General features: G+C 39.6%; 1 protein-coding gene across 3 annotated transcripts in view; it reads right to left on the bottom strand.

The window, feature by feature from the left end:
- FAM177A1 (family with sequence similarity 177 member A1) overlaps positions 1 to 13,757 on the bottom strand; it is a 21,068-nt gene extending 7,311 nt beyond the window's left edge. The window contains exons 1-4 of one of the 3 annotated variants that reach the window (XM_080808115.1): positions 13,569 to 13,604; positions 13,346 to 13,460; positions 9,011 to 9,152; positions 7,061 to 7,234 (exon numbers count right to left, since the gene is read on the bottom strand). In XM_080808115.1, the coding sequence (XP_080664241.1) occupies positions 7,061 to 7,234; positions 9,011 to 9,073 (237 nt within the window). In that variant the 5' untranslated portion in view covers positions 9,074 to 9,152; positions 13,346 to 13,460; positions 13,569 to 13,604. Of the gene's footprint in view, positions 1 to 7,060; positions 7,235 to 9,010; positions 9,153 to 13,345; positions 13,464 to 13,568 lie in introns of all 3 variants that reach the window. The other 2 variants (XM_080808113.1, XM_080808114.1) reach the window with 2 other exon arrangements.

Genomic DNA, 13,757 nt, shown 5'->3' with positions numbered 1-13,757 from the left:
CCGAAACACTGAGAATCTCCCAACCTCCACTGTTTCCATCCCAGACCCTCTGAAGAAGGGGAGGGGCTTGGGGAGCCCTACCTTGTCATGTACCATCAATAAAGTATACAGTACCCAGCCAAAAAAAAAAAAAAAAAAAAAGGCTCTCATCTTGGTGTTTACCTTACAGTTTTTACAGCAAACAGGACAGTGCAGTAATATAGGGAATGGAACCAGTTTCTGTAACACATGATAATGGCAGGGCCAATAAGCTACTTAGAAAAGGATTAAACAGGCTTTTGAAGGAAAGCATATATTTCTCAGTGGACCAATTCTCCTGGAGTTGTTTCTAGAGAGAACAATTGCTAATATCCCTGCAGTGACTACCAAAGAGTCAAACCTGCTCCAGAGCTGAGGAACTGGTTAAGGATCCCTGAATAACATCTATCATTATCACACACAATTACACAGAATGAATGCATGGGGCTCTTTGTTTAGACACTGATCTTACTGAATTGAAAGGACAGATGACTCGAGAGCCTACATTGGAACCTTGCCACCACTGCCAGCATCACCACCATGCCACTACCCCAGTAACAAGAGAAATGGGCCAGATCTTGGTCTTCAAGACTTCCAGTTTATGGTGCAAACTTAAGCTGATTCATTTTTTCTCCAAAAACTTAAGTATCTATCTCTACCTGAATAATTGAGTATCCACCCCTTCCTTAATAAGAACTATTCAGACTTGCTATCTTTTTTTGTTTTTAAACAACTTATTTTTTTTTTAAAGATTTATTTATTTATTGGGACACAAGGGTGTCTCAGTTGGTTAAGCCGCTGCCTTTGGCTCAGGTCATGATCCCAGTGGGATCGAGTCCCGCATCGGGCTCCTTGCTCGGCAGGGAGCCTGCTTCTCTTGCTGCCTCTGCCTTCCTCTCTGCCTGCTTGTGTGTGCTCTCTCTCTGACAAATAAACAAATAAATAAAATCTTTAAAAAAAAAAAAGATTTATTTATTTATTTATTGACAGAGAGAGAAAAATCACAAGTAGGCAGAGAGGCAGGCAGAGAGAAAGGGGGAAGCAGGCTCCCCACCTCAGAGAGCCTGATGCGGGGCTCGATCCTAGGACCCCGAGATCATGACCTGAGCCAAAGGCAGAGGCCCAACCCACAGAGCCACCCAGGTGCCCCATTAAACAACTTTTTTTAAAAATTTTTATTTATTTATTTGACAGACAGAGATCACAAGTAGGCAGAGAGGCAGGCAGAGAGAGAGAGGAGGAAGCAAGCTCCCTGCTGACCAGAGAACCCGATGCGGGGCTCGATCCCAAGACCCTAAGATCATGACCTGAGCTGAAGGCAGAGGCTTTAACCCACTGAGCCACCCAGGAGCCCCTCAACAACTTATTTTTAAATTACAAAAGTAATGCTTATTTTTTGTAGAACACTTAAGAAAATGGAGCAAAGTATAAGGAAAATAAAAGCCACCCATTTTTCTATCACCTGTAGATAATTATCACTAATATTTTAATATATTTTCCAAGTCTTTTCCTAAGCATGTATGTTTTTACAACATTGCTGTATTTTCTCTATCCTGCTGTTTTCCCCCATTTATAATACTTGTATTTAACCAAAAGGACTGAAATCAGGACCTACAAGAGATATTTCCACTTCCTTCTTCACTGCAGCATTACTTATAACAGCCAAGATGTAGAAGCAACCTAAATGTCCACTGATGAATGAATGGATAAAGAAAATGTGGGAATACATATAATGGAAAATTCAGCCTTAAAAAAAAAGAAGGGAATCCTACTGTATACAACAACATAGATGAACCTTGAGGACATTATGTTAATAAAATAAGCCAGTCACAGCAAGACAAATAGTGCATGACAGAACATCAATCAGCATTTCTGCTCCTGCCCACAAGCCACCTATTACTGAGACTGTTTCAGGTGAGTGCAGTTGACAGGTGCCTGCTCCCTCCTTCTGTCAGCTCCCGTTGATGGAATGGTAGAGCCACTGAGAATCCTAGGGCACTGACAGTCTCTGTTCATGAGACAGCAAAAAAACCCAAAAAGATCTAAGGCTACTGCTCCCCACCTCTACCAGCACTCAGCTCCTAAGCCAGGGCTGTCACTCAGAAATGCAACACTGTGCCTACCCCCAACTTCAGAGCTCTGGCTAAGAGATTTTGCCCAGGAGGAAAAGCCAGCCATAAAACAGCTCCTAGTCTGTTCTCAAATAAGCTGACTTCAATTCATTTGCAACAGAGCTGCAACTAAGGCCAAAGGGTGCTCTCAAAATCAGTGGAGATTGTGGTAAGAGGTAATTGAGAGGGAGTTCTTAGATTCCCTGAAGATGCAGGCTAAACTAAAGGCTAGCTAGTTTGTACCAGAGAACAGGAGGTGGGGAGGAGACAGACTTCACTAAAATAATCCAGCAATCACTAAACAAACAAACAAAAAAACAAAACACAAAAAACAAGCAAATAACAAGGGAGTGAAGTGGAGAAGGTAAGGGCAGTATCCAGAGTTGTTGTAATATATTGTATAAAATGTACAAAAAATTAAGAGACATACAAAGAAACAGAAGTATGCTATACACAGGAAGAAAAGCAGGCAATAGAATCTACACATGAGTGATTAGATGCTGGATTTTTTTTTTAAATTTATTTGACAGATCACAAGTAGGCAGAGAGGCAGGCAGAGAGAGAGAGAGGGAAGCAGGCTCCCCGCTGAGCAGACAGCCCGATGTGGGGCTCGATCCCAGGACCCTGAGATCATGACCCGAGCCGAAGGAAGCAGCTTAACCCACTGAGCCACCCAGGCGCCCCTAGATGCTGGATTTAAAAGAAAAAAATGTCAAAGCAACTTTTATAAGTATGTTCAAAGAACTAAGGAAACCATAATTAAAGAAATAAAGGAAAGTATAACAATGTTGCATTGAATGGAGAATATTAATAAAGAGATGAAAATTATTAATGGAAAGGCTCGGTCAGTTAAGCATCTGACTCTTGATTTTGGCTCAGGTTTCTGAGATGGAGAGCCCCAGGTTGTAGGGCTCCACTCAGCAGGGAGTCTGTTTCTCTCGCACTTCCTCTCCCTCTAACCCTACCCCCATGCTCACATTCTCTCTCTCCCTAAAATAAATAAATAAATAAATCTTTTTAAAAAAGTATTAACAAGAACCGGATGGAAACTTTGGAGTTGAAAAGTGCAATAAATGAAATGAAAAATTCAGTAGAAGGGGTTTAATAGAACAAAAACACAAAAATGAAGGGGACAACTCAACAATAACAGGTGGAGACTTTGATGGCCCATTTTCAATAACAATTAGGACAAGTAGGCAGATCAACAAGGAAACAGAAGACTTGAAAAACACTATAAGCCAACCAGACCTAACAGACACCTACAGAACACGTGACCTAACAACAGAATCTACATTCTCCTCAAGTATAAACAGAACATTCTCCAAGACAGACCACATGCTAGGCCATAAAACAAACTTTGATTTAAAACGGGAAAAATACATTATATGTTTATTAAAATAAAAAAATTTAAAAAAAAATAAAAAAATAAAACGAGAAATAATACAAGTATCTTCTTCAACCACATGGGGTGAAATTAGAAATCAAGAGTAGGGGCATCCAGGTGGCTCAGTTGGTTAAGTGTCCAACTCAGTTCAGGTCTTGATCTCAGGGTTATGAGTTCAAGCCCCACACTGGGCTCCACACTGGGTATGGAACCTACTAAAAACAAGAAAAACAATCAAGAACAGAAAATAAAATGTGAAAACTTAACAAATATATGGGAAGTAAATAACATACTCTTAAATAACCAATAGGTCAAAGAAAATACTTTGAGATGAATGAAAATGAAGGTGTAACATATAAAACTTATGAGATGTAACTAAAGCAGTTCTTAAAGGGAAATTCATAGCTAATTAATAAAGAAGAAAGATAACCTTCCTTTAATAAAGGAAAGATAACCTTCCACCTTAAGACATGGGAAAAAATAAAGCAAACTAGACCTAAAACAAGCAAAAGGAAGGAAATAAAGACTAGTGTGAAAACTAATGAAATGGAGAAAAAAACCAGTGAAACCAAAAGCTGGTTCTTGGAAAAGATCAACAAAATTGGCAAACCTTTTGCTAAAGTAAACTGACCCAAGAGAAAAGAAGGAAAACCCAAATAACTAGAATCAGAAAAGAAAAAACAAAAAGGACTATAAAGGAATACTATGAACAACTACGTGACAACAAATTTGATAACATATGAAATAAAACTACCAAAATGGACTTAGAAATAAGACAATTTAGGAATCAAAAAACCATACACAATGAAAAGCCTAAGCAGCTTCACAGGTAAGGTCTACCAAACATTTAAGATTTTTTTTTTTTTAATTTATTTGACAGACAGAGATCACAAGTAGGCAGAGAGGCAGGCATAGACTATGAGAGGAGGAAGCAGGCTCCCTGCTGAGCAGAGAGCCCGATGCGGGGCTCGATCCCAGGACCTTGGGATCATGACCTGAGCCAAAGGCAGAGGTTTTAATCCACTGAGCCACCCAGGCGCCCCAGGTCTACCAAACATTTAAATAAGAATTAATACCAATTCTTCCAAACTCTCCCCAAAGAACCAACCAACAAAAACCCAGAAGAGGAAGGAACAGTTCTCAACTCATTTTATGAAGCCAGTATTATTCTGGAACCAAAACCAGACAAAAACATCACAAGAAAATTATAGACCTATATTTTTTTATGAGTACAGGTGCAAAAATTTCCAATAATTACTAGCAAACTAAATCCTGCAACATATAAAAAGAACTATATACCAAGACCAAGTGGGTTTTATCCTAGGAATATAAGGCTAGTTTTGCAGCCAAAAATCAATGTCACCTTTATCAACAGAATAAAGAACAAGGCAGTTCCTCAAATGTTTAAATATAGTTAGCATATGACCTGGCAATTCCACTCATAGGTACATAGCCAAGAGAAATTAAAAACTGTATCTAAATGTTCACACCAGCATTACTCATAGTAGCCAAAAGGTAGAAATAGCCCAAAAGTCCATATACTGACAAATGTGGTATCTCAAAAAAAGGAATGAAATTCTGACATATGCTATAACATGTATTAACGTTGAAAACACGCTAAATCAAAGAAGGCAGTTACACAAGATCACTTGTTATGTGATTTCATTCTATGAAATGTCCATAATAGGAAAATCTGTAGAAAGAAAGTAGATGGTGATTATCAGGAGTTGGGGAGATGAAGGATAATGTACAATAACTAAAGGTACTGAGTTTCTTTTTGAGGTGATGCAAATGTACTAAAACTGACTGTGGTAATGGTTGTGCACATCTATGAATATACTAAAAGCCACATCACCATAACTTTAAATTGGTGAATTGTATGCTACGTGAACTGTATCTCACTAAAGCTTGTTAAAAAAAGTAAATTTTTAGGCACGTAGGAAGGATGCATTTTCTTCTATGCAATGCTTTTATTTTTTAATGCTCAAAAATAATAAAATTTATTTACTTATTTAATAAATAAAATTAAAGATTTTATTTATTATTTGGGAGAGGGAGTATGTGTGAGAAGGAGAAGAGCAGAGAGAGAGATAAGCAGACTCCACACTGAGTGTGGAGCCCAATGCAGGGCTTGATCCCACCACCCAGAGATCATGACCTAAGTCAAAACCAAGAGTCAGATGCCCAAGTGACTGAGCCACCCAGGCGCCCCAGTATGCAATGCTTTTAGTATCACTTTCTATGTAATAAGAGCAACTACTGAGACAACGATTTTTAAAAACATACAGACAGATACAAATGTATACCGACAAATAAGAACTAACCCCTTCAAAGTAATTTAAAAGAAAAATACTTATTCCAACAATTCTCCCAGTGCATGAAACACCTCTGTAATATTCTGCGTGCATTTGGAAATGCCATCAGAGTATATTGCATGGTCCTCTGAATATATTCTATAGTAGAGACTCTGGATCTAATTTTTTTAAATAAACAAAATCTATCAAAAGCCAAACCTGATAAAATACTAGTAATAACTTTTTAAATCAAATACAAATTAATAATTCTCCATCCTAAAAAAAAGTAATAATTCTCTATCCTGCTACCCTTCTTTACAGCACTTTACAGTCTGGTAATTATAATATGTACTTATTGCCTGTCTTCCCACTAGCATATAAGAACAAAAATTTATGTTGCCCATGGCTGCATCACTAGTGCCCAAAACAGTACTTACTAGAAAGTCAGTAAATACTGATCAACTAAACACTTCAAAGACTACTTAGAAGGACAACACTCCTTTTTAAGAATGTACAGCTTGTCCTATAATTTTATAGTTACATCATGTATAATTTAGAAATTCTTAAATTTAGCTGATGAGGCACACAAAGTTAAGAACCATAGATTCCTATCTTCCAGTCAAAACTTGAGGCAATAATGTAAAAAAGAACTGATGAATCCTAAATTTTAGGTGGGAACTACTACGGCAGCATAATCCTTAATTCAAAGGGACTAAAATCCAAGCACTCTCTTTAGTAAGATAAATATTAAAGAAACCTAGCCACACTGACAAAGTACTCTGACACTCAAGCTATTTAAGACTACTGAAATGCAGGAATATTTCCATCCATGTGTGTAAAAATACTGTTTTCTATCCAAATCATAATGGATACTTTTATAACCAAAATATAGTTGATTTAAACCTCAAAAGACCCCTTTTATTCGATGTCTAAGGGGAAACAAATCAATTTTAAAAACTATTGACGGTGCCTTCTTAGCACCCTAGGCAGTGTGGGACTCTCATAAAAAAAACTATTGACAAGGGGCGCCTGGGTGGCTCAGTGGGTTAAGCCTCTGCCTTCGGCTCAGGTCATGATCTCAGGATCCTGGGATCGAGGCCCACATCGGGCTCTCTGCTCAGCAAGGAGCCTGCTTCCCCCTCTCTCTCTGCCTGCCTCTCTGCCTACTTGTGATCTCTCTCTCTTTCAAATAAATAAATAAAATCTTAAAAAAAAAAAAAAAAAAAAACTATTGACAAGGGCATCAAACCTACCGGATCAACAGTAGGCAAAACATCTTTCTTCTCCAGGCCATCGACTTCATCTTCATCTGTGCTGTATTCTTCCATGGTTTCACCACTAACAAAGTGGATGACTCTCCTTGGGACTTTCTTCTTCTTTCCTATAACTCCCAGTTCTACATTTTCAAAGCCTCTTTCACTATTCATCTAATGACGATAAATTAAGATAGAGAGTTTCGAAGTGAGGTTAATTTTCTTTCATATGGCAAAAAAACTTCTTGATTGCTTTATTTTAGGGAATAAAGAAACAGAAACCATTCCTTAATTTTTTTTTTTAGAAAATAAGACATCATACACACACAGGAATATCAATAACATAAATGTAGAGTTTAATGAATAATAAAGCAAACATCTACATACCTTCTACAGAGGGTAAAAAATAGAATTTAACCAAATAAACTTTTTTGAAGTCAATGGCTAAGAAATCAAGCACCACTTCAAGCAGAGCAATTCCAATGCTTATAATATGTGAAGATACTCTGGCCATCAATCGTTTTAAAGAATAATGCTAATTACAGATCAATGCATAGTATCAAAAGAAATCATATAGATGCACATGTACATATATTAGAGACATCAAATTAAATACCAGTTCATGGCAGGGAACTTTCCTAAACCTTTGGATCTGGGATTAGCTACTTGTGGACAAAACAAAACCCATTCGACTTAACTCTGCTTCTCTCCTCTTCTCAAAACAGGAGTTCCAAATTAAAATGCCTTTTAAGGCCGAGTGGCACCAAAAGTGAGCAAAACTATAAAGGGAAGGGTAGACTCTGAGGAGAAAGCATCCCCAATGAAGACATTTAAACTGAAAAAATGTTTTATAGCACTGTGCAGTCCAAATAAAACTCACTTGTAGATCAAATCTGGAAAACAACCCATTAAGTGTTCTATCTTTGAACTTTCAAATTTCTTAGTCAATAACACATAGGTGACAACAGAGTTTTCCTGATAGTAAGAAGATTTGCCTACGGCCATACCACCCTGAGCGCACCTGATCTTTTCTGATCTCGGAAGCCTTAGCTTCCAGGGTCATGCCTGGTTAGTACTTGGATGGGAGATAGTAAAAACATTTTACAAATTTTAATGCAATAGTCTATGGAATTCTAATTACAGCCAAATTTCATTCCTAGGATATACTAACTTTACCTCAAATATAAACCCACGTTCCCAAATCAAGGTAAATGCATATTGTGGGAGAGGACAAAGAGCTTTTCACTGTTATCTTGCCTCAAGTTTTAACTCCTAAGAAAGCCTTTATTTCATCTCCTTACTAGAGTACTTCAAAAAGGCACAGTACAATTATGAAGAAAAACCCAGCAAGTGGTTACTCCTAGGGATAGGTACTGAGACGGGGGAGGAGGTACAGGTAAGGGAGTAGTTATTCTTTTTTGTATTTTGGTTTTTTTTGTTTTGTTTTGTGAAGAGAATATGTTCATGTATTACCGATAAAATTTTAAAACTAAACCAAACAAAATGATACAGGACTACAGGACTGCCACAATTAATTGGAGTCCACATTGGTGGGATTTTCTAGGATGGTCCAGAGTTCAAAAATTTTGTCCTCTGTAAGGATTCTTACACTTGTGGGTATGACCACACAATTTAAACCCATGAATGGTGTTCAACCAATAAGAAAGAAAGTTCTTTGAACTGCAGTTGCGAGATATATTGATAAAAACAGAGATAAAAACTGCAGAGTTATACTGATAAAAACAGTGGACTAGAACTGCCCAGTTATACAAATATAAGTAACTTCATTTTTGTATTATTTCCTCTTAATCCTTTTAGTTTCTTTTCAGAAATTATATATCTCTCTCTGTTCTTCACTTCCCAAAGGTAAGTTTCAGTCATTAGCCAGGATGTGAATCCAGGCATATCCAACCTAAAAAACACACGCAGTGGGGCATCTTGGTGGCTCACTTGGTTAAGGAGCAGGCTTCGGCTCAGGTCATGATCCCAGGGTCCTGGGATCAAGTCCCACATCGGGCTATCCGTTCATCGGAGAGTCTGCTTCTCTCTCTTCCTCTGCCTGCCTCTCTGCCTACTTGTGATATCTATCTCTCTGTCAAAATAAATAAATAAAAATCTTAAAAAAAAAAACATGCATTGCGACACTTGAACACACATCACTGACAGCAACTATAACTGCTGTATAGCAAACTGAGATCATGAAAACCTTGAGAGCATGGGATATCTATGGATTAACCTGAAAAAACAAAAGCCACAATTCTCCCTAGCCTGTCTTAAGAGTTCAAACAAATCCTAGCCCTTAATGAAGGAAGATCAGCCCATTTATAATATCCATAAACAAAATGAACAACAAACGGCCCACCATGAGGACACCTGGGTGGCTCATTTGGTTAAGCGTCTGCCTTCAGCTCAGGTCATGATCCCAGGGTCCTGGGATGGAGTCCCGTATCAGGCTCCTTGCTCAGTGGGGAACTTGCTTCTCCTTCTACCTGCCTATTCTCCTTGCTTGTGCTCCCCCCATCATCTCTCTGACAAGTAAATAAATATTTAAAAAGAAAAAAACCATGGTCCACCAAGTTCACCTGGTCCCCAGACATGGCGAGCCATTCCTACCCTATCATTTTTCCCCTTGAAATAAGATTTGGTTTATGGTTGTTCTAACAACAACGTTTCCTTCTAAACCATTACTCAGGTCTGTGGATCCATTTACAAGCAAGGGAAAGTCAGAGAAGTTGGGTTAGATATCCAGTTGTCACACTATCTGGATGGATCTAATGCCAAAGCAACAGTTCCCAGTCAGTGAAAATAGCTGAGACCTTTCAGGGTACATCACCATGACCTATTCCACCCCCATTAAAGCAGAAGCAGCTTCTCACTGTTCGCTCTAGTAATTTCTTATTGGCTGAATTTTTCCTTTCTTAGACAAAGGCAAAGGAGAAGGGCTGTCTCTCATTGGCTCAACTACTTTACCTTCCCTAGACAACTTTAATAAATCAAAACATTCCAGCTGGATCATAACAATTAGTATAAACTTAGCTACTATCTCCATTAACTCTGACTCTTGGCTATATTCTTTCCAAAATATTTTTTATAAAATTTATTTTATAAATAAATTTTATAAATATATAAAAATATATTTATTTTATAAAATATATTTATTTTATAAAAAATAAAAAATATTTTTTTAAACCTACAAAGGCTGAAATATGATTCATAATCTTTTCTTATTTTTTTTAAAGATTTTATTTGTCAGAGAGAGAGAGAGAGAGCACACAAGCAGGAGAGGAAGAAGTACTCTCTGCTGAGCAGGGAGCCCAATGTGGGACTCGACCCCTGGTGGGATCTGGCCCATAGGCCATAGTTCTGTCAACACCTCATCTTAAGGAACCAGACTGGCACGTAAAAAATCTGTGAAAGACAATCTATGACATGTGATTCCGACCTCTACTTAGGGAATAAAAAAGGGGAAACAGTGAAGGGCGGTAATGATGGCTAAAACCAACCAGAAAATTAATTTGGTGAAAAATTTTCCAACAATTATAAATGAAAGTTATTCTCTGAATTTTGCAAATGTTTCTTTTTTACAGATAAACAATAAACCTCTTAGAAAAATTTCAGTGTCAATATTACAAATTCCATTTTAACAAATTTCAAAGATGTGTAAAAAGGGGTTCCTAATACCAGGAAATTAATAGATGCACTGTCAATTCACTTTTTATCCAATTTTATGGTTAACCACCAGACCGTATATCTGTTTATCTAGTTCCCTGGGGCCTGATTTTAATGGTAATTATCTTTTTATACACTTTCATAGAACTTCTTTAAAATATGTACTACACGTCATGGATTTCATTCTGTATCACCTTCCCTACTAGGTAGCTTAGCTTGCAACATAGCAGTTGGCACAGTGTGTATCCTTCACTGCTATATTCTGTAGTCTATAGTTCTAGTACATCATAAGTTCTTTTAGCAGAGGTGCTACATAAATGAATAAGTAGTGTACTGAAATTTTAACTTCTTTAATAAGACTGAGGCTCAGATTTTGGTTAAAAGTTTAGTCAGAGAACTTGCCTGATAAAATGTCACAATAGGTACTGTATGGCTTGGTTTAAGGTGAAATTCTTTTTTTTTTTTTTTAAAGATTTTATTTATTCATTTGACAGATAGAGATCACAGGTAGGCAGAGAGGCAGGCAGACAGAGAGGAGGAAAGCAGTCTCCCTGCTGAGCAGAGAGCCCGATGTGGGGCTCAATCCCAGGACCCTGGGATCATGACCTGAGCTGAAGGCAGAGGCTTTAACCCACTGAGCCACCCAAGCGCCCCTTAAGGTGAAATTCTAAACACAGAGCCAAGCTCCTATTTCTAACTCTTTTCCCTACACAGCACTTGGAATTGCTCAGTTCTGACAAACTGATGAAGGATAGCAGGCTCTCCATCCATCCAAGCCCCCACTTCACTGGCCTCTTTTCTTTTACTGTACTCAAAAGCATGGATCTGGGGTTCTCAGAGATGTTTCTCCTTCAGGAATGTGAATGGGAGCAAAAAGGGAAAGTTAGAAAATAGTTTGTATGGTATGAACCCATTTGTGTTTAACACAAAAGAAGATATTATACATGCATAGGAAATCCCAGAATGATTACAAGACAAACTTACTTTTGGTGAATGTGAGATACTGCCCAGGGGAGTATTCCTATGACTTTCTACTTTCAGCTCAACGGTCTCCTTTAGTGTTTAGATATCTATTACTTTTTCAACCAAATATATGAAAATAACATAATATCACTAAACCAAAAGGAAGAACCTCTCTTCAAACAATACTTAGCTGATAAATCAATACAGGTATGTTTACTTTGCTATTAGAGCGATTCAAAACTTGAAGCAGTGGTGAAAACAATTACAGGAACAGAAGGAAAAATCAAATGGAAAATACACCCAGCTTTGTGTCAGCAACAGGTCTCAACTGAAGATGAAATGTGGCTCTCTAACCAATTTAGTGTTGCCACTGAATTCTTTCCTGCTGGTTACTTTCCTCCATAAGTAGGAGAAAAACAAGAAATTCCATATAAAAACTACTATGTGGAAAAGTTTTTGTTCATGCAAACTACATCTTATACTACAAAAGTTATACTCACATTCAGGCACTATTCCCTTCGGAATCTGTGGTTGGGGATGGGGGGTCAGTCTTACTGACATTCTGGTAGTTAGTCTCAAAAATGAAGCCACTAAAAAGGCTTCATTTTCACTGAAGGTGGAAAAGATTTCTACATAGAAGCAACTCGGGTTTTTAATGGCCCACACTATATACTCCTGAGTTAAAGCAATTTCTTCATTAGCTTTACTCGGCCCAAGATTCTAAACTATTACTTTAGACTACCAAATCCAAAACAAAACAAACCTCTAAACCTTACCTAACTCTCTAAACTTAGGCTATCCAACACAGTAACCACTAGCACCATCTGGCTAATGCTCCATTAAAATGAGAATAGTTCAAACTGAGACGTGCAGTAGGTGTGACACGCATACACACACAGGATTTCTAAGTCTTGTACCAAAAAGACAATGTAAAATACCTCACTGTTAACTTTTCACATTAGTTACGTACTGAAGTTTTTTGTTATATTAGATTAAACAAAATATTAATAATATGCATTAAAACATTAAAATGTATTTTTATTTTTTTAATATGGCTACTAGAAAACGTACAATTTACAACGTAGCTCCCATTATGTTTCTGCTGGGCAGCTCCGAGCCTCAGTTACCTCGCGGGTGAAATGGGGATCACGCCCACATCATGCAGAAGTTATTAGGATTAAGTGAAATAAAGCCTGTAAACGCTCAGCACATAGTTGCTATTAGCTAACCAAAGGGCACAAGCCAAGTCAGGCGCTTCCACACAGAGAGGCTGAGAAGCGTCTGCAGCCGCCGCCACCTGGCTTCCAGTTACTCTAAGGACAGCCTTTCGGGGACACGCCTTCCTTCCCTGGCTCGCGGACCGAACCTGGAATAGCACCCCCGGAAGCCCCGCAGTCTGCGGCGCGGCCAGCGGAGGGGTTGGTGAGGGACGCCTGGTGTGGGGAGGCGTCCGCCCCTTCCCCCCAAGCCTGTGTCTTTGGGCAGAGGTGGGGCTACAGTGACAAGGAACCCCGAAACGCATCTCCGGCGAGCGGCCTGCTCGGGGGAAGGCCGGGCAGGCCAAGAGAGCAGCGGGCGGACGAGACAGACACGAGACGGGGCTCCCCTAGTCCCAGCCTCCGCGCCGCCGCCTCCCTCGGCGGCCCCACTTACCTGCCCAGCCGATTCCCTGAACGTCGCGGCGGCCGCAGCTCCTGAGGCTGCAACCGCTTCTCCTCCTTCCGCAAGGGTCGCTGGCTCCGGGTCCATCGTCGTCGCCGCCACAGGGCTGCTGGCGGTAGCAAGATAGAACGTCATGGCCGATAAGCCCATTTTCCCTCCTCCGCCTCCCCCACCCAGGCGCGGACCCTGCCGGCCGTCACCAAGAGGGACTCACCGGCAGCGCCCACCTCGCGCCGCGCCCAGCCACGCCACGGCAGGAGGAGCGGGCCTGCCCTGATGGGTGGGACCGGCCTGAGGGGCGGGGCCTGCGGGCGCCTCGCCCCTCTGTCCGGCTCCTCTGACCGCAGCCTGGGAGGCGCAACGACTGACTCGCGTGGGGCGGAGCGAGGCGAGCTGCCTGCTG

The sequence above is a fragment of the Martes martes genome (genome assembly GCF_963455335.1).
Source record: "Martes martes genome assembly, chromosome: 7".
Taxonomy (NCBI): Eukaryota; Metazoa; Chordata; class Mammalia; order Carnivora; family Mustelidae; genus Martes; species Martes martes.
This window is presented reverse-complemented; position numbering and strand designations above follow the sequence as displayed.